This window comes from Astatotilapia calliptera, chromosome 16, assembly GCF_964374335.1.
Source record: "Astatotilapia calliptera chromosome 16, fAstCal68.1, whole genome shotgun sequence".
Classification (NCBI taxonomy): domain Eukaryota; kingdom Metazoa; phylum Chordata; class Actinopteri; order Cichliformes; family Cichlidae; genus Astatotilapia; species Astatotilapia calliptera.
The window spans coordinates 33949048-33971638 of record NC_137437.1 but is presented as its reverse complement, the minus strand read 5'-3'; the positions used below and the strand labels follow the sequence as shown (position 1 = coordinate 33971638).

At 40.1% G+C, this 22591-nt stretch overlaps 1 protein-coding gene across 2 annotated transcripts in view; it reads right to left on the bottom strand.

The window, feature by feature from the left end:
* Positions 1–22591, bottom strand: part of hdac4 (histone deacetylase 4) — a 121069-nt gene that overhangs the window by 63275 nt on the left and 35203 nt on the right. The window contains exon 3 of one of the 2 annotated variants that reach the window (XM_026144284.2): positions 4180–4242. The exons of the other annotated variant lie outside the window; for it this stretch is intronic. Coding sequence (XP_026000069.2) covers positions 4180–4242 — 63 coding nt within the window. The remainder of the gene's footprint in view (positions 1–4179; positions 4243–22591) is intronic. 2 annotated transcript variants of the gene reach the window in all.

The window sequence follows — 22591 nt, the reverse complement described above, 5'->3', positions numbered from 1 at the left end:
ACCTTCCCAAAGGAAAAAGTACTATAGCTTATTAGGGTATATATATTAGACTTAATAGTCACTATATACAGTAATTGACTTCTATTCATTTTACATCAAATTAAAACTTTGGGTGTCAGATAATTATTTATTAAAAGCTCGACATTTTAAATGAGAATAAGAAAGAAAAGTATGTCTTTGTGCCCCCTTTTCCCTGTTAATGCCCTATCGGCCCCCCTGGCTAAACTTTGCTAGATCCGCCCCTGCACAGTTACCAGCGTCAGCTACGTAGAAAAAGATCCTGGAGTAGAAAGTAATATTAAATAAATTCTAACAATAGCTGATCAAGCTTAAACGTGCTGCTGTTGTTCAGCCGCTGGTTTCCTCTTTCTGGTGCAAAGTGGGCCAAAAGCAAACTAGAGACATGGACTCAGAAAAGCCGATCAGCTGATCGTTAAGCAGTTTCATCATTGAAGTAGCAGCAAGAAGACGCAGTCGCTTGTTAAGCTTAACGCAGGAATGCTTTACAAACATTCAGAGATGGACTTACACACTTGCTTTACTTCTCTCGGGATAACTTTGTCGGAGATGAAATGCTGGGTTGCTAGCGAAGCTCCACATGCTATCCAGACCACCGACAGGTCCCGCATGCCACAGCCGCTCTATCACGTGATGCATACTGCTCCGACGTGCTAACGTTCTGAGGTGAGTTACAGCGTGTTGCAAGTTTTGTGAGGTGCTTTCGTGATATTTAATGGATCGGATTACATTTTTTATTTTTCTCCGATATCCGATCCAGTAATTTAGGTCAGTATCGGACCGATACCGATACGTAATATCGGATCGGTCCATCTCTAGTCCAAACTAGAAATGGAAATCTTCCACCTTCTGAAGTTTCACCTTTGGAAAGGTAAGTCACATTTTTAAAAAAAGTTTTAAAGTGCCCACTTTCCAGTATGTGTCATGTCTTTTTCAGTTTTACTGCGACTCGGTTTGCAAGTGCGTGGGCGCCTTCCGTCTTCTGTAGGAAGTGCAGGCGTCCGAGGCAATCAGTTTTTTGGTGCAGCATTCTCTTTGCAACCACTTGCCAACCAATCAGGAAAACCAAATTTTTTCTTAGAAGCTGGAGGTTACCAGGTGGTCATTTACTGGTCTGTAAGCTTGTGTCAGTGAGGTCTTATTGATATTTCAATTTATAGCAATTTGTATGGAGGAAGTGACTAAAGCCTTGAAATAAATTCAAACAATTTATTTTTTAACTGCTTCTTTGTTGATATGGTGACAAACATGAGTCATACCACACACAAAAAAATAGTGCCTTTAAGAAACTACTTTCACTTCTTTCATATGACACAGGGTTAGTTTCTCTTCTCCATTTTTGTGAATGTCAATGTATCATTACACAGTGATGCGATTTTGTATATAACACAGTTTTAACCCCCATTGGTCCTATCCACCACATGAGAAAGGGGTCAAAGGTTAATCCCTGCTTGTCACTATTAGCAGAGAACACAGGCTACAGTGGAGCTCTAACACTTTCTACAAATCTCAGACTTGCAGTACATTAATAAGTTTCACATTTACTTCCCCTTTCAGTTTGCTCACTCGCCCACACGTTCATATTCTTTCTGTTTCGCTCTCTCATTAGGGAGTCAGTTAAAGACTTGTAAATGTCAATATCATTAAGTTCATTTCTCTCCATATTATAGATACCAGCTCAACAAAGGCAGGCATCTAGCCCAAAGTTAACCGAGGAGTAGAGCAGGAGGGGATAAAGTGTGTTGGTCTAATGGGGTATAATTTTGTACATGCATTATATTATGCTCCAAGCTCCAATAAACGCATAATTACACCAAAGCTTTCTTGCAGACATCAAATTTTATGGAAGACTAAAACTTTCTAGATTTACAGCTTTGCTAAGAAACTCTAAAAACACTCTATTTCAATTTCATTCATAAAGCAGGGGTTTTAACATTTTTTTATACTTAAATGAAAACTAAAATGAAACTTGAAAGTCTCTGAGAGCCACTTGTTGTTTTGGGTTTTATTAAATACATGGATGTAGGCAGTCGGTTGAGTTGTTTTCGTGTCTCCTGGACTGACTCATTGCTGGTGAGATCAAAGCAGAGGCCTTACAATCCGCAGGATTCATGGTTCTTCTTGTCACTGAAGTTAGTCCTTTACAATCACTCTCGTGCTTTGTATTTGGCACCAGTAAGCTTTCCGCCTCAAAGTACTGCGGGATGGATACCAATCTAAAGATCACGAATGCCTAAAACTTCTGCACCATTGTCTATGTGCATGCGTCTGTCTGTGTGTTTATGCCATTACGTGGGTCACCACTGCAGGCAATGAAACATACTATTAGCAGGCTACAGCTCCGAGCCTTGGCACCCATATCTGTGACATCACTGCTGCATCAGCATTTCGTCCTGCCACATGGGACAAACATACCGCTTGTGGGTTGATGACATGCTTATGTGGCGCGATCATCCTACGTTCCAGTCAACAAGAAGATGAAGTTCCAACCAAATTTGCTTGTGCCACGTGCACTTTCACGTAAATGCACATGAAGTGACACACGCAGAGCGAATTCTAAACGGAGTCTGTCACTGAATAGCAAATTGTCATGTACTAAAAACAACACGCAACGTCAGCTAGTGGAAATGATTGCATGGCTGGGCCTAAATGATAAGTTCCCTCATAATCAGACACTGACAGGGTGTACTCTTAAGCCACATATTAGCAAGCAAGAGAAACCTGATCACCTCTGAGCATTAATGTTCTGTAATCACCTGTGGTGTACACCACCCAAAGACAAGACTGGATCAATTGCTCAGCTCTCAGTAAACACATGTAAGATGTACACCACTGAATTAATTGTACTGGATAACCTGTTCAACTGCTCATTACTGAACAGGTTTAGATACTCATTATCCAAGTATCTAATCAGGTAATCACATGCCAGAAACTCAGCGCATGTGCACACGCAGACACTGTCAACATGACCTGCTCAAGTTCAAACAGAGCAACAGAACAGAGAGGAGAAAAGTGATTTAATTTACTTTGAACGTGGCATGGTTGTTGGTGCCAGAAAAGCTGGTCTGAGTGTTTCAGAAACTGCTGATCTGCTGGGATTTTCACCACATAACCATTTCTACGATGATCCAACACAGAGAACTGATCCAGTTAGCAGCAGCTCTCTGGGTGAAAAAGCCCCATTGAGATAAGAGGAGATTATCCAGACTGTTTCGAGCTAATAGGAAAGCAACACGAACTCAAATAACCACTCGTTACAACCAAGATACGCAGAAGAGCATCTCTGAACACACAAAACGTCTAACCTTGAAGCAGATGCGCCGTAGCAGCAGAACACCACATCATGATGGTTTTGAAAGAGGAATGGAAGAAGCTATGTATGTCCACTATGAGCGACCCTCTTTGAACAGAGGCGGTGGTTTACGGCACAAACTGTCTGCCATCTATAATCCAGTTTTGAGATTCCTTCCCAGACGCCTTAACGCCCGCTCATATCCTGGGCCTTCTGACCTCAGAAAATCCCATGATAGGGTGGGGCTTGGCTGACTGTGGCCTACACCCGTTTTCACACCTTGGCTCATGTGATTAGGTAGAGGATCATGGGGGGGGGGGGGGGGGGGGGGGGGGGGTCCACTGTCCCTCTTTGGGGGGGGGAACTCCCACACGGCTTAAATCTAGGACTCCACCATTTGACCCTAGAACTGAAGAAGCTTCTCGAATGAGAGGTGAAATATCTTCAAGCAACTTAAAGAAGTCCAGACGCTTTTCTTTCCAAGCTCCTTAGACTACGATGACCATGACTGAGAACCTTCACAGACATACCACACCGTGTGCTTCTCCTGTAAACCAAGAACAGGAAACTGAGGCTAACCAGCCCCCCTGGTACCCTGGTACCCAGCCCCCCCTGGAACCAACAGTTTGGATGGTGGTGTAATGAATTTTGGGGATATTTTCCCTGCAAACTTTTTGGCCCCTTATTACCATTTGAGAGCTTGGTTTAAATGTCATCGACTACCCGGGTATCATTTCTGACCAACCTGTAAAAACCTGTAATAAAAATTTATACGGTGAATCCAAACAATGACAAGACTGATCCAAGCCATCAACACCGATCCAAACACAGTTCACACACATGCAGTTACACAGACAAATAAGCCCTACCAAAATGGTTGTGTGCCGTTGGTTTAATAAGTTCCAGAGGCTTCTCCGTGCTGGTTAATCCACCTGTCGGAGAGAAGGAAAAGTTGGGCTAAATATGGTCTTTAATGTGGCAACAAAATTAACTTTAAAATAGAATTCAAAATTAATTCTCAATTTGGCATGGACTGTGCAGGATTGGATTAAGTTAAGTAGGATTAATTTCAGTCATCTTTGCAAGCCCTCATTAGTGAGAGTATTAATATTTATATTGGGATGCTTATGAAATTAGCATTAGTGAAATCTGAGAAGAAAAGTACTGAAGATGACTTAAAAGCATTCACAAGCACAATGTCAAAGTCTCTTCTTAAATGGATCAGTCTTCAGGCTTTCTTAATCTGGCTTCATTGCTACAGATATCTGCTCAAAAGAAGGCCTGCTGTACTTATGACTGCACTTATCAATATGTCAGGAGATTTTAACAATGTTTCCGGCTTCTTTCAGGAATCCAAACTGCATGATGTAGTACAGAAAGCTGGAAGTCCAGAACTAGACTTAAGCCTTGTCCATTACACGTCCTCCATGCCAGGCCCCTGTCGTATGATGGAGTGCATGTGTAATTATTAGCTGCATGTGATAATAAAACAATTAGCAACTGATTCAGTCATGGACTAGCCTTTAAAAAATGTAATAAAAGAGAATTCAGTAATTTCCAAAACTCTACATTTAATTGGAAACTAATTGGAAGACAACAGCTGCTGAAACTGAGGACTGGATCTGTGCAACAGCTTTCAAAACACATGAGAGACGATGAATACATTTGAGATTTGAAAGGAAGATTTCCTGGTTTTTAAAGAGCTTTCCCCGCACCTCCACTCTTGTCTGAATTTCAGCTGCTCAACAATTTACAGCTTACTTTGTTTCTAATTTACTTCTACTTGATAGTTTCAGGACATACTGAGGAAGTTTTCAATGAGTACGTTTTGCACCCAGAAACTTTCTTTTTGTACTGTATCAGGTGTAGAATGAGACAATAAAATCCTCCCCAGAAAAGAGATTCGTGGGTGTCAGTATATTTCTCCACAACCTTTATATAAATCATTAAGCATTAAAGGTGCCTTCACAGATGTGTGAGTTACTCATGCCATATACACTAATGTAGTTCTAATATCATTTAGCTTTAATATCTTTTTTCACTCTTTAGCCTGGATAATTTCGCACACACATTACATATAGTTTATTTACATTTTACACATATCCCTTTTTTAAAAAAACACAGGTTTTTTTCCTGTATTCCCATTCTTACTGCTGCTAACATATATTTCTAAACTGTATTTATTATCCATTTAAAAAGACTTTGACCTACTATCAGGTGCTAAGACCTTGAAAAAAGAAGATTATACCATGTACTGTAGTTGCAGCAAGAGCAGTGTGGTCAAGAAGTATGGGGATTTTTCTCACAGTGTGTGGGAGTGGGGCTCTAGTATGCTGGGCTTATAAATGAAATAGTGAAAGTGAAGCAGTGCCGACTCTCAGCTTTCACGTCAGTGTATGTAGTGAATTGTAAACCCTTTTGTTCACTGTTGTTAGAGGCAAGTTAAACATAAACTTATATCAAGCAAACATCACATTTAATCTTCCATTATTCATAACAGCCCTCCAACATTTATCAACAGATATTCGAGCTCTTCTTCTGTGTACTGCAGCCTTGTTTAGCAAGTGATTCACAATATCAGTCACACTGGCATCAAGTGACAACAGTGTTATGTTTTATTTCATGACTAAGTTATATGAGTTCAGTACAGGGATGTGATCACCAACACTTACTGACTGTACAGGACACACAGAGTTATAATTAGCCTGCTGGACTGAATTTTAAGAAGGCAGCTAATATACATTTTAGAGCGTTTCCAAGGTTACCTCAATGAAGAAATTTCAGCTTTTGGGCGACACCGTCAAACGGCAAACAGTTTATGCTTGCTTTTACAAACTGTCACTCTGGCGCTCCGTGGTCTTGAATTCAAGCTCTTGTGCTGAATACAAGCTTGCTGCCATATTTCTACTCAGCTTCGTTCAGCCTACATTAGTTTATCTTTAAGACTGGCAGCTGGTATGCATGGTGGGGTCAGTAATCCTGCAATTATCACCACTTTTGGGAAGCAAACTCTTAGAATGTAGTAAATGTCTAACTTTGTCTATACTCAGTGGGTGCGAGCACAAACACAGCAGGCTGTCAGAGTTAAAAATGTGTGCCAGACGAGCAAAAAACGACGAAAACTGACACACGATATAAAATCGACAATGCTTAGCAAATTTGAAAAGCAAATAGTAAGTGTGAATGGAAATCACAACATCAAAAAAATGTTCATCGTTTTCTTGAATCATTGGAGACAGACATGCGGAAAGAAAAGAGAAAGTGTGGAAGAAAAGGAAAATGTGAAAGGAGACCAAGTGCTGTGGCCACATGATCGAGCAGCAGTACATGACATACCCACAACTACTATGGATTTTGTTTTTCTGGGTTGCTAGGCACTATTTTGAGCCTAAGCAGACTGTCCTATGACTAATACATGATGAAGGGAAGGGCTGAATTAAATATTCATATCGCACATACAAACACAGTAAATGCATTTCTTGAATTCCTGGGCAACGCCGGCTTCCTTTGTGTGTTTAACAGAACATATTGAAAAAGAAAAGACACAAAACTAAAGAGAAGAGAAGCTTTGAATAGACAGAGTATTATAGGAAAGCTGTGTGTGTGCACACGTGTGTGTGTGTGTGTGTGTGTGTGCGCTTGTGCGCGCATGTCAGTAGGATGGCAGTGGCAGATGGCAGAAAGATGACACCAGAGCTTGATGGGCAAGAGACAGGCCACACTTAAACACACACAAAGGAAGATTTGAACGTGTGAGGGGCTGTTATACATCTTCCCTCTGTTACGCTAAATTCCACCACCTCATTTTAACCTCTTTGCCTTTGGCCTCATGGAAACTCTGTGTATGACTTTCTCTTTAATATATGCAGAGATGTGTATAACAGCCTGATTTTAGCCTGAAAAAGAAGTCATGGGGTGGTGCTTTAAGATCGGCAGACAAAGTGGGAGCTGTGCATGACAGTTAAGGTCTACTTTTACCTGGTATAGTGTGTCGTAATGGGGGGAAATCTATGCTGCAAGATTTTATGACTCTTTATCTGCCACAACGATCAGCAACACAAATGCTGTTTACCTTCAGTTTTTATTGTGTCTTGGTCAGAGCAGTTTTACAGAAGTCGATTTTTATGTGTGACTGGAGGAAGTGACTTAAAAAGGAAGACAAATATAAGGCTCAGAAATGTGTGTAATTATCTGCATGTGCAGAGGAAATGTATTTCGCGGAAACCAACCAGCTTCATTGGGTTGTCGACTATGACCGGTATGACCTCTTAACGCCTGAGCGGGAAGACGGGTCAAGAGCTTTCTGCCATAACACGCAGTGATGAGAGAAGGTCTCCATGGGAACCAGAACAAACAAATAGGCAGAAAGAGAGAACGTGTTGTTTTAAACCTGGTGTTTGCAATACTCATGGCACTACCCTTAAATAGCCTGAATATCTCGGCTCAACAAGCAGTCACAGTGCTTGTTGTTAATGTATTTTCCAGCACAACAAATGACATAGTGTTGTGCAGAAACTGATAAAAGCCCAAAGTAAACATGACATAGGAACACTTGAGGAAGGTTAGTATTGTTAATGAGATTATGGGTTGGAACAAAAAAAAAACAAACAAAAAAAAACAGCAGTAATTAAATCTTCATTTGAGTCGTCTCCCATTCTTTACATTCTTATTTAGGTTTTGCGTGTTAAATTATATTGTTCATTTTCTTAGAACAGGCACATCCACGAAGCACAGGATAAACACCTGGTGTTTCTGGGAAAATGTGTGACGGCAATGATGTTGCCAAAGTTTAATTTTCTTACAATTATGATTAAAAAAATAAAATAAAAACATATCGACAAGTCACAGGATTACACATGTGGGGATAAACTCAACCGATGAATTGAGGTTGGATTGTTGATATGACAAAACAGGCTACTTGAGGGCATTTCCTGTTATCAGGAAATTATCAGTAAATCAAAATAATCAACAAACAGACTGACAATAAACCTCAGATCTTAACTCGACAATCTGACTGAATCACCATTATATCGGTTTATAGCTTTCATTGTTTAAAAGGCCATTAGCAAGTCCAGTTTTTCGTTTTGTATCAAGCATACATGATTATTAGCCCTGCATAACATTACATTACATTAAAGCACTGATTGGTAGCAAGAAGATAAAAGAGATTAATTTTATGCGCCGAGCAAAGCACACAGAACTATGTTTTAGGTGTCGTGTTAGATAGATCCTGCATACGCACATTCAAAGAGCACCTTCATCTGACCGTGTATTATAGATATGCTTTCAAATTCTGTCTTGACCTCTGATGTCCCTTAGACACAAAAATTGGAACGCCAGTGTTCTAGCTAACCAGGTCCAATATGTCCTACTTTGCTCCTGATTTACTTTCTCCAAAGGCCAGCATTAATCAATCGAGTACCTATATCGAGTCCATTGGAGAAGATACCAAGTGCTACCTGCAAAATTGCCTGCCAAACCCTTTAATTCATTTTAAGGAGGGCATTTATCCATACTGTCCAAATAACACATCAGTTGTGTCAGAGTTTTATTGAACAGTTGTCCTCTCTACAGTACAACTATTATCTGCATTTACGGTGGTGAAAAGAGCTAAAGTTCAAGAGAGACGAGGCAAAGAGGTTCGCCACCACTCACAGCTCATTCGGTGGTCCGAGCTCTGGCTCAGCTGCTGAACAAATGGGAAGAGGAGCACTCGAAACGGCTTAATTATTTATTTTGTTATGACACATTTTGTGTCACCAGTATTTAGAGGATGTGCTTGTTGTGCAGCATAATGCACAAAGTGTTATTAAAGTAAGTAATGTCCTGCGGGGTGTTAATGCTGTGCATAAGTTATATGTGTTATGTGTATGTAATGGATTATTTTAATGTGCAGACCTGTGACCTTTGCCATATGCATACCTCTTAGCAAAGACTGACCATACTCCTCAGAGACAAGTAGGAATACAGAGTACATATGGTATGTAAAAATAAATCTGACATAAAATTTAAAAAATACATGTGTGCCCGTAAGCTCAGGCAGGAAAATGATTCGCTCTCTTTCCTTATGTCATATTCCTTTTGTAAAAGCCTAACAGCCTTCCTTGTGGACAGACATACGTGATCGCCACATGGAAAAGGAAGAGGAGGAGTGCCAAGTTACCGATGGCTGGCAGAACGACAAGTTGGCTCCGAGGCCAACAGGAAGCAGGAGTGCCTGGTTCAGTGGATACACACCCGGTGTACTAAGCTAAGGGGAGAGCCCTTCCACAGCGTAATAAGAGAAGCACAAAGAATACATGAACATTCATAAGAACACATAAGACAATGTGATGACATTTACACACCCATCTCGCTAGACCGAAGGTGTCAAACCTGCCTTGTTCAGGGCCGCTTCTCTGCACCATTACCATACACGCCAACCTGTCTAGTCCACTACAACTCAGTCTGGTGTATTCTGAGCCCTGCCACCCTCTACTCTGCCAACTATGCCATTCTGTCTGCCGAGGCTCCACCAAAACTGCCCTTCTGCTACAACCAAACTCCGAGCCAGTCCGAGAGGGTGCCAGCAACGCCAACCTGTCATCGCCACTCTAAACCGCAAGATAATCTGCTGGGAAGCCAACATATGAGGAGACTCAATCCAAAATGAGATCTCAATCATGTGACTGAAAAAATGACTTTCCATGGAAACTTGCAGTTTCTGTATTTGGTAAGGAAGCTTCTTTTCTTCCCCCTTTCCTTGACATCAGCTTTATTTAGGAGATTAGCTTATAGTGTATGTGAAGCAGTCTCCAGCTAAAGGGTTTTATCCGTTGTTTGCTCATACTGTCTAAAATGACCTGTATAATTAAAGAGTCACAGGACAGGTCAAACCAACATGACTCCTGAGCTTAACAAGAAGTCACCAGCTGTAGAATCAGCCACTTCTGTGTGGAAAAACATCCTGCTCCTCACATAAAGGGTCTTGAATAATCAGGCCCCATATTATCTTAATATAGTACCATATCTCCCCATTAGAGCACTTTGCTCTCGCTCTGCAGGCCTACTTGTTGTTCCTAGAGTATTTAAAAGTAGAATGGGAGGCAGAGCCTTCAGTTTTCAGGCCCCTCTTCTGTGGAACCAGCTTCCAGTTTGGATTCAGGAGACAGACACTATCTCTACTTTCAAGATTAGGCTTCAAACTTTCCTTTTTGCTAAAGCATATAGTTAGGGCTGGACCAGGTGACCCTGAATCCTCCCTTAGTTATGCTGCAATAGACGTAGGCTGCCGGGGGACTCCCATGATGCACTGGGTGTTTCGTCTTCACTCACTACGTGTTCACACCTCTCTTTATTCAGTCATCAGTTATTATTAATATCTGGCTCTCTTCCACCGCGTGTCTTTTGTCCCGTCTCCGTCCCATCACCACCAACCGGTCGCAGTAGATGGGCGTCTCTCCCTGACCCCATGTCTGCCGAGGTTTAGCCTCAGTAAGATATTATTACCACTGAAGACTATATCAACTAAGATAAAGAGAAAAATTGTGTACAAATATATCATATTCTAATAAAAGTTCAACAGTTCCAACAATCACAGTCTATAAATTAAAGTCGCACAGATTAATCACTCACACTGATGCAGACTTTTGTATATAATAACAGATCAATTACAGAGCATGCCTGATAGAGTTTCAGCTAACTCTGAGATGGTGCCCCTCTGACAGATTCTAATCAAACCTACTGGAACTTTCTAGAGACTGACCTCTACATTATTCATTCATGCTTTAATAATTAGCAATGCACAGAACAGCAAATCCTTGTATTGCCTGTTGAATCCATCTATGTGCAGGCTAAACCCATGAAAAACTTCTCACCACTGCAATGCTGCAAACCACTTGTTGGTGTTGTGGCCATGTTTACCAACTACTCAGCCCTTCCTCTGGGCATTTTAAACCTACGAGACAAACCACAGACTTTGACTTTATTTTTACTGCTGAGCCTTTTTACATTTGTCTGACTGCACTCACATGTGTGTACTGTTTGTGTACACATACATTTGTGTGGCTTGGCTGCTATTAAACAACATAATTTAGGTATTTATAGTACACACAATATGCATTTATGTGTATGTACTACAGTCACGTTAAGACTTAAATACTAGTTTCTAAGGCCAAAGTATATTTACTTGTTAAACAGAAGAATAACAGAGCTTCTGATATTTATATACAATAAATAGTTAAAAAAGCTTATTTTCATCATTGTTTTGTCCAAGTACGCTGCTTTAATTAAGAAGCAGTTTTTGCAGAGAGGAATAGCCAAATGCTTGTCCTAATATATTTTTTAAAAAACTTATATAGTTTCAATATGATGTACTATATACTCCTATTTTCATTGCAACTGTCTTAAAACCTCCACAGAAACAAAGCCACCTTCTCAAATTCATTAACAGGAAAACAGATTTGTGGTAAAATGCAGCAGCGTCACAGCTGAAAACACAGAAAGAAGTGATCTGCGTATGTGTGCGAGGCCTGCTTTTCTGTAAAGATGCTCCTGGAAAAGAGGTTAATTACTACATGTTTTTGTGCCATCAACAATGACAAAGAGCATCGGTGACACTCGGGCCCATGTTTCTCATTACATTTTAGGTGCAACTCATCACAAAGACTCAGTGAAACAAGGGCTGTGTACACATTTAACCAGGAGCACGCGTGAGCATCCAGATATCCTCGACAGGATATTTGTAGCTAAAAAAGTAACAATTCGGATTTTAGGTCAAACGGTCTGATCCAATCTACCACTCTTACTGTGTCTCACTCACACACACACCAACTATCCACAAACAGAGTCCATGTGGGCTGGCAGCATGCAGGCAACATGAAGTAAGTCCACTGAGAGACAGCAGATTGTGCGCATGTTCGAGAAAGGCATTTAAAGGAATTTAAAAAAAGAGAGAGAGTGACATCTGTCCAGGATTGAAGGGGTCACTGGGAAGAGAGAAGGACCTTTGTGTTTGTAAGAGCATTACAACATGTGCACAGCACTCGGCAGAGTCCACAAGATTGTAAAATATACAGGTGTGGAGGAAAGAGTGTGGACTCCAACAAAACAGATCATTTCTGCTGAATTTTAAGTAAAAAGAAGTTAATACAGTCCCACAGACACAAGTGTTAATACATGTTTTTCTTTCATTAAAGCAGTTACACTTCAAATAGTCTGAATTCATCTTATACTCTGCATTATACTGTGCTCAGTCCATTCACTATCTGAAACTTTAAGTGTTGTTTTGCTGGTTTGCTGCTCCTCACGAGCAGAAAATCTAAACTAGGTGGGGCTTCTGTGAGCTTTGCAGTCCGAGCTGCTCCCGAGTTTACCTTATTAAGGCTTTCCTCTCTCGCTGACATCATACAGACCCCAAGATTGTTTCTGACAGATTTTTCCCAGAGTGCTTATTCATATTTAATATGAATGATAATTTTACACACAGCAACAAATTGTTGTAGTTTTCAACTTGATGTGTCTCTCCTGCAGAAGACATCAAGCCAGACTATAAGCTTGTCTTGGTCTGTGGCATCACAGTCTGTCCCCGTGCAGGATTTTGATTCTGATGTGATTGTCTTCTTTGAGGCTAAAATTTCTACAATCTACAACTTGGCTAAGTCTTTCCTGAGTGTCTTAGGAGTCCTTGTGGGGTCTTTAAACATTTCTAGCAGAGTCGATCTTTGAAACCTTCACTTCCTCCTTCTGTGCTGAATGGCCCTCTTTGAATGTCCCGATTATACTCCTCACTCCAGTTCTATCCACTTTGGAAACTCTGTGATAATTTTGTATATTCACCTCCTGCTTTGTGAACATCAACATTTCTTTTTTCTGTTTTGGGCATGATGCTTTAACAGTGACAGCTCAAACCTCTGCTGAAATATTTACACTGTGTGTAAACTTGAAGATAATTTTTGAAATAATTTTATCCTCCTCTGTCTGACAGAAAATAAAGAAATAAGGAAGCGTATAAAATATCCACTTTAACTAAAAAAAATGTAAACATTGAAAATGAATATATATATACTGCTGTTATAGTGTGCTATCATCAGGGAGGCTATGTCATTCACTTCAATTCTATTTTATTTATACTGCGCCAAATCACAACAACGGTCACCTCGAGGTGCTTTATATTGTAACATAGACCCACAGACAAGGGGCGGCCATCTGCCTCGACCAGTTGGAGTAAGGAGGGGAAGATGAGACAAAAGACGCTGTTGAAGAAAACCAGAGATTTAAGTACGGTTCAACGCAGAGAGGTCTATTAACACATGAGTGAGAAAGGTGACTGGAAAAGAAAACCTCAGTGCATCATGGGAATCTCCCAGCAGCCTACGTCTATTGCAGCATAACTAAGGGAGGATTCAGGGTCACCTGGTCCAGCCCTAACTATATGCTTTAGCAAAAAGGAAAGTTTGAAGCCTAATCTTGAAAGTAGAGATAGTGTCTGTCTCCTGAATCCAAACTGGAAGCTGGTTCCACAGAAAACTGAAGGCTCTACCTCCCATTCTACTTTTAAATACTCTAGGAACAACAAGTAGGCCTGCAGAGCGAGAGCGAAGTGCTTTAATAGGGTGATATGGTACTACAAGGTCATTAAGATAAGATGGGGCCTGATTATTTAAGACCTTGTATGTGAGGAGCAGGATTTTGAATTCAACTCTGGATTTAACAGGAAGCCAAAACAGGAGAAATCTGCTCTCTCTTTCTAGTCCCTGTCAGGACTCTTGCTGCAGCATTTTGGATCAGCTGAAAGTTTTGCAGGGAGTTTTTAAGCACACTCTGATAATATTGAATTACAGGAGTCCAGCCAAGAAGTAATAAATGTATGAATTAGCTTTTCAGCGTCACTCTGAGACAGGATATTTCTAACTTTAGAGATGTTGCGTCATTACCATGTGTGCTCCAAGCTGCACCAACAAGAAAGAAGGCAAACTATTTTAACCGCGGTATCTGCCGTACCTCGCTGATATTTGTCTAAAATGTTATAACCAGCTTTGTGGCGATTAAACTTGACTTCAAAACACGTTTGTGCTTTATTAGCCTTGAGAGCCACAAAGGACTAAGAGCAGGAAATCCAAAGGATGTAACACTGAGAGAAATCCCAAGGTTTCATCACAACTCTACACAGTACCATGTTTACCCTCTAACCTCAACTCATTTGTCATACCATTCTATTGTGAAAGGGACAAATGACTTTTTCTTACGATAAGGACAATAGAGGGTTGATAAGTTCTCCTACGCTGAATGCAGGCACCACCAGTTTAAAATGCAGGACTGAAGCCACCATGATGAAGACAAAAGAGTGAGACGAACAGAGACCCGTCATGACAAGCTAGCTACACCAGCAGGCTGTAAACCGCTGGAGTTAATTGCACCTTTTGTGTATCAGAGTTTGTTTTTACAAGAACTGTATTCACTGTGTGTGTTGATGCCGGGAATATGGGTGTGATTCTCAGCATGTAAAGTCATGTTGACTCCTGTTGATTTTGTGTGTATGCTGCTGAGACCTGTTATTAGTCTCTCTATAGGCTGTGCGTTTACATATGTAGATATAGTGAAAGTCAATAGCATGCCCCTGATTCTCTTTACATTATGTTAATAGGTAAACTTAAAAGAAACCCGATGTTTAACGCTGGTTAAAAAGCTGGAGGGGATTTTTTCCGCCCTATCCTGTATTATCATTTACATTTTTAGGCCTATAATAACCCACAAGCTACTGAACCTGGAAACATCCAGGACATCTGGACAGCCAAAATTCTACCCTGCTGCAGTTTTTACTGTGGTATCACAGATACTGCATTCACATTAGACTTTGAATGATTTTTATTTGTCTCAGCACTACAATCTCAGGTCACAGTTAGAAACTAAGACCTTAGGCCTCATTTAGACCTCTGTGGGGAATCTTTGTAGAGCCTACGACGTAACCAGCACAAGAGGCTGACGCTGTTGCCAACATTAATGTTTGTGCTGGTGAATTATGTGTTAATTACTGCGTGGTCATGTCGCAGTGTTTTATGTACAGTGTCAGTCGAGACAAACAAATCAACGCTAGGACTTCTTTCCTTCCCGACTGCCTGCTCTTTGTTGCGGTCAGTTTTTATGTTTGCACATTCCCTCAAGTCCATTCCAACAGTTTCCTCCAGGAATTTGCTGACATTTCTGAGTCCTTACATTGATGCTTTGACTATTATTCATCATACTAAGGCTATGATTGTTGTTCTCTCAGTGATAAATTAAAAAACTGTGGCACAAATGTATCCGGAAATGCACATGAGGAATGAATTGTACTCAACAGGCCAATCAGCAGGTTGTGATGTGAAGTTCCACTTACAGGGCCGTGCACGTCAGGTTACAGCTCAGGCTTTCAGAGGGTATTTGTGCTTATTTCATAGCTATGGCGTAAAACACACATTCTCACATCTGGGTTTAATGATCCGAACTTTGATGCTTCTCACATATTATAAATTACTATATTAATCAGACCTCCAGATGCCTCTCAACTGTTGATGAGCGCAAGTCAAACTCAATTATAAAATGACTGCTAAAAACAATATAATGAGCAAAAAAGGAGTCTAGAAGGCTCGGTCGGATGAGCAACCTTGGTGATGTGATCATTTATTGTTAATCACGGTGAAATTTAATTAAGTCATTACGCCTTAATAAATCAAACAACCACAAACTTTGTACAAAACATTTGAAACCCAATCCAGAATGAACCAAAGAGATGCTAACAGGGGGGGGGGGGGGGGGGGGGGGGTTATCTGCTAAATGTAATTTGATTAAAATCATTTAAATTCATTTACGTTGTAGTTCCATTTGAGGGCAAGTTAAACCAAAATTAACAATATTATCAACTTTCATATCCACCAACAAATCCTTTTAACACTTTCATCATAAAAGCAATAAAACCACAATTTAAGAAAGGCTTTAGAAGGGAAAGGAGAGTGAGATGGTGAAAGGAAGAGCAGTAAGGCACACAGGGACGGAGCGAGTGATCCCACTGTCCCATAGCCTCAGGTGCTGTTGGCAACAGCGTAGAGTTATAAGGCAGGGTCAGGGGTTAGGGTGACACACTACACATCCTTCAGGAATTGTGTGTGTGTGTGTGTGTGTGTGTGTGTGTGTGTGTGTGTGTGTGTGTGTGTGTGTGTGTGTGTGCCCAAAACATTAAGCAGCCCTGAGACTACAGCTCACAGATGTCACATGATCACACTGGATGCAAAGAAATATACAAGCCTGCTGTATTATTGGGCTGATGTTGGCTATTAAAAACTAATAATCTGTCCATTTTAACAAATTGTTCTAAGATAAAACACCGAAACTGAAACCAAATATGGAGCCTGTAAGGAAAGGAAAGTCCCTAACATTCATTTTGGCTCCAACATATATCGTCCACCAAAATGTGTCTGATCAGTAGCTCTCCCCTACTAATAAAATGCTTCCTGGGGGAGAAAGAAGAAGCTTCAAAGTCATCCTCCAGTCGATATGCGATCCTCCATAAATCCCCGAGCTTCCTACAGTCTCCATTTTCAGCACAAATCCTCCCTGTGAGTGTGTGAAACCTACTCGCACCTCGCCATCAAACTCCTTTCTCCTAAATCAACTCTCGCCACTCAGCCCATCTCCTTCCTCTTTAAACTAAAGCACTATAGTATAACTCTATCAAGGACCCTGAAAAGGAAATCGATTTTAGAGACACATCGTGTTCCACTTTTTGCCCCGCCTCAACTCTGTCGGGCTTTAGCAAAAATATGTGATTTTACAGAAGACAAAGATCTACAGCTACAGTAAGATTAAAGTAAATTAAACTTTATAAATGAACCAATGTAATCCTGTAAAAACAGGATGCACACAGGTCTTTTGTGTCTTAGTGTCCTGCTGCATAAATCATTGATTGTTTAGTAAAGTTTCATACATTTTCTGAAACTGGGAACGCAATTAATAGTTAATACTTTTCTTAATTCATGTTCTCACAATGACATTTGTGACACTGATTATATCCATTACTGTACAAAGACTTTATAGGTAAAAGTAAGCAACAACACTACAACTAATTGTCTGAGTCTAGTTTCATGCAATTATGGGAACATGAGCATGAAACACACTCGATGACCTTTCAGTACATTCCTGAAAAGAAGACTCGCTGCAACACCAGTAAGGAAGAAAGGAAGGAAGGAAGAGGAGCATAAGAAATAAAGCAGTTTGAAGGAGAGAATAATTAAGTGCAACCACAGTGCAGGGAAAAAAAATAAAGGGGGAATCAACAAGGAGGTAGTTCATTTTTAGGGCTGGCTAATGTATACTACCAGAGAGAACTAACACAACACCGAAAAGACAAAACAAAGAGACAAGTTTTAAAACATGAATATGAACTGGAACATTTTTATACAAAAAGCCTGTGCATTCCCAGTAATTAGGAAGGAATTTCTTACATGTGGCTCTCTCTGACGTCAATCCTGTACCTTCCCAGAGTTTGCTTTCTCTTCCCCAGTGCTGTGAATGTTTAGTGTTAGGCTGCTTTTGGCAAACCTCCTGGACTTGGGTGCTAGAGAGGTTTAGGGGGAAGGGTGGGGTTTCTCTGCTTGTTTGAATAGCAAGCAGAGATGAGCAAGGTAACCCCAGTTCAAGTATTTGGCTCTCCTGTGCTAATGCACTGTTATTGTGTATGTTGGCGATTGCTAAATAAGTATATCTTAACAAACTCAAAAAGTTCAGATATTTCAAGCAGAGTGCAAAAAATCTGTAGACTTCAAAGACATGAGAACCAATAAATACTGGACTGGTGTGTTCAAACACTCTTATATAAAGTCCATGTGAAGTGTTCGTTTGGCCCCAGCCTGTGAGAAGGTTTAGATTTTTGATTCTGCTTAAAGTCCTCTTTAGGGAAAATTTACAGTCCATTCATCCAACAGTAATTATGTAAATTCATTCTGGACTGCCTGCAATCATAAAATCCTGTTGCTCTGCTTTTAAAAATCAAAAAACACAGCTGATTTAAATTTGGCTGATCTCCACTTGTGGATTTTGTTTTTTTCATTTTTGTTTTTTTTAAATGGAGTTGATATTTATGAGACGTTCACTGTAAGTGACATTCTGAACACTTGCCTGCGTTTTCTGCCATGCACAGAGCCCAAACATTAATTTCCATGTCAAACTAACCTGATTCCCTAGCTTCACAAAACACCAATCAACAGTTTAAGAGTCCAAAGTGTCCAAGCTCTAAGTGGACCATTCGGTAAGGTGCATGCAGCCAGGTGCAACAACAGTTCCCCATGAAACCATGCTGTCAGCACAGTTCTAGTGTGACGTCCTGAGGTATTTAAGGGAGAACATTTGGTGATAATGAATTGAACTGCAGCACTTGTTATTGTGCACGAACATACAGCAGTTTGAAAACCCAAGAGCTTTTCTTAGCTTTTCCTCAACAAAATCTTTAATCTCATTCTTTCCATGTTTGCCAGATTAGATTCCCTGATACTTTACCCTATTCCTGAAAACAAAATAAATTGGACTTATTGTGAGGAAATGAAGTTCAAGTATTAGAATAAAAACAGAGAACTTTTTGAAAGCAGCTGACCCAAAGTCTGAATAAATTTGTCCATCAATACCTCATCAGGCAAACTGAATTAACATTTTTACCAAACTAACAAATACTAAAATACTTTAATTTTCCAAGTTCACAAAATAATTTCAGTTAGTTTTCATTTTTATTACAAATCTTTCTTCACAGCTTGTTTAACTGTAATAGTTTTATTACAGTCCTGGCTTCTTCTAGAGATCACGTGGAGGACATGAAGACATGTATGTGGGACATTGACTCCAATCATCTGGACTCAACATTGAATATCCTTTATCCAGGGAGCTCTATGATACAAAGTCTATTAATGTAGCAGGTTACAATGAGTCTGAACTCCTGCTAACCCTCCACTTAACAAAACACGGCATTAACTGTCAGAAAAACACATCTCATGTGGACTACCTACTGTTGATGCTACAGGTAAGAAAAAGGGCAAATCAGGACAATTTCCCAACCTGATCCTCCTGACATTGTCCAGACTCCACGTGTGGAAACCGCTTAAAAGCAACAAGATTCTCCTGTTGTGCTCGAGTTCTAAACTAGAATATCTGCATCGTGGATCTCTGTGTAATAACCTGATCTGCTTAAGCACGAGTGCATACTGGGACATACATTCTGCTGATGACAGTCTGCTGACAGCATTCATGCAGCACAACATAAATAAGATAAAAGCAATCTTGTAACATTATACACAGCAGCCATCTGCTTTGTGCTGTTTTCTGTTCAACTAAGATAATAGCTGAAATGCAATCAGTTTGTAAACAGAATGGTGTGTGTGTGTGTGTGTGTGTGTGTGTGTGTGTGTGTGTGTGTGTGTGTGTGTGTGTGTGTGTGTGTGTGTGTGTGTGTGTGTAGTTTACTTCTGCATTCACCAGCATGTCACACAAAACCAGACTAGGGGATTATCTGTAATAATAGTGACTCACTTGGGTTTTAGAAGAGTTTACTATAGGATTACAGACCAGTCTGATGCTGAGTGAATTGCACTGTCATTACAATTATTAATATTCATACTGGGCTCATACTTACACTGTATGTTTCTTTCATTGAGTGTTCTGATTGCACGAGCACCAAATAACGCACTACACTTGATACACAAGTAACTTCATTCTTTTGTATCTAAGATAACACAGATGGGTCATAACTGGCTTATCTTTGGATTGTTCTGCAGCATGTAGAGGGTGTGACTGATCACAGTTGGTTTTAAAAATGTTTAATGATATAATTTGTCCAGTTTATTTGATAAACTTTTAATAATCAAATTATCAGTTTGATATCTCAATAGCTTATATTAAAGCCACTCGGATTGTTGGGAATTACTGGGAATTTTTTAACCAAGTCTATCACTGACAACCAGAATGTCCTTGTATCCATCTTCTTCCTCTACCAAATGTCTATGGGAACAAGCCAACTGTGGAGATACTTACTTTAGGCTTAGTTTATTTGTTTTTCTCCCCTCTCTCTACGTGCCCGGTGCAGGATTGCTTGAGCTCCTTCACTGAGCCTTGTGTGTGGATTCATAGTTCCCATGCCATCTGATGTCAACAAGCTCCTTCAGCAACACTAATCCACTCCTGAAACTCCCCTAGATCAGTTAGCAATGGAAACAAACTGAAGGAGAGCCAACTTTCACACAAGTGTTGTTTAGAACTCGAGAAATCACCTCATAAAAATGTAAATAACTTGGGACTCATCTCACATGCTGTGCTGCCAATCACATTTGTGTATGTAAACAGGAACGAATGAGGTTAAAAAAAAAAAAAAACACCAAAATTTAGAGGATGACAATAAATCAAGAAGCAGAAAAGTTAAACTGGTGTAAAAATAGCCAAAATTTATGCCGGTGTTCATCGGTTTAGATCAACTGTGGTGTTCTTTCAAACTCTTCATTCCATGTTTAGTTATGAGTCAAATAAAATTCTGTCACAGTCAGATACACGTTTGTGACCGTTGAGTAAAATACAAGCTACGTACGGTGAACATGACCCAAAAAACTCATTCACGCAAAAGAAAGTAAAGTCGCATTTGCAGAGGGATGATGAATGAACATAATTTTTTTTAATAATAAATCACATTTTTTTCTTTCAAAAAAATAGAATAGTCAGTGTATTTATGATGAAGTTCATGTTTCACTCAGATTGGTCCACCTGTCAAAGAAGACATGGGGGACAAACAAAAAACCATAGACACATTTATGATTAAATTCTGAATGAAATTTAAAACATTACTTCAGAAACATAAAATATGCACAGCCTATAAAAGTTGCTTTTCAGAAGTCTAAACTTTATCTTTATGGGCATTGCCATGTTGGTTTTTCTAAGCCAGACAAGGCTATATTTAGACAAGAGGGTAGCGTGCCAAAATATCAGTTAATTCAAGCAAGCTTGGTTAGCAGCATGCAGCACATAGACGGTACGAGTCTACACTCAGAGACAGACGTCTGCTAATTCGTACAAAATAGGAGAGTATTGCTCACCAAACGTAGAACACAGACAGACTGTTAGTCCAAAATATCGACACATCAAGTCATAATTAATTGTCAGATAATTATAATTGTACTATAAATGCTTGAAAATGGCACAAACAGCATAAACATGTTTGAAAGGGTGTAGATCTGTGGCTAAAACACCACTCAAAGTAGCACCACCTCTAATAATACACACTTTAATTCTTAATACAATTTACTGAGATGGAAACTTTGGCTTTTATATAATAAAGGTTCCCAATTCATATTAACCTACTAAATTAGTGAGGCAATTGTACACCACTTTACCCCATGCATTAAGTGCTTTACCTGCTTGCATCCGTGCCTACAGCTAATTTAGAATCACCGTTTAAGCTAGCATGTATATCTCTGGACTGTGGGAGGAAGGACAGGATGACGTGCAAACTGCAAACACAACCCTGGCGCGGTGATCAGAAGGTTCAAACCCAGAATCGTCTTACTGTGACAGTGCAGGGCAACAATGTTAACGGCTGCACCATCCTCCATGTTGGTTTGCAGAAAGTGAAAAATCAGCAAGTAACTTGTTTTTTCTTTTGTTGAGTACGGTTGCAAACTTGTTAATATCCTTGTTTATGGATATTAACAAGGTTTAGCCTCAAGTGGACATTTTAGGAACTGCAGTTTTTGGCACATGCAAGGTGGCTTCATTTTTCTGCCCCATAAGTCAGCAGCTGTATAGAATGTGTAATTAATCTAAACTAAACAGACATTTAGGCACATATGAAAGCGTATGTGGATCATATTCCTTTACTTTCCTACTCGGAGATTTTCTCTGTTCAGACAACTTAACTAAACAAAAACCTTCAAGGTCAATCTCTTCACTCCATTCCACTAGTAAGCAGTCCATTAGCCAGCTCATCTTTCCCTAAACGCCTGGCATATTTAGAGAGGCAGTGTTCGGAAGGGCTGTGCTGAGATCACAGAACTGTCAACATGGGCCTCTGACAAGGCAGAGCATTGCCATTACTTTCATGTGAAAGGATGGGTTAATTATAAGATTTGGTTTCTAATATGAAGCCTTTCAGAGGAAGTGGAGAGCTTATACCCGGTAATTAGACATAAATCGTTTGACTGAAGCAAATGTGGGGATGTGGAGGAGGGGGTGGGTTGAGTAAGATCATGCTTTGTCTGTGGCAAGGAGGAGAAAATACAATCCCATGGAAACACAAGCTGAGTT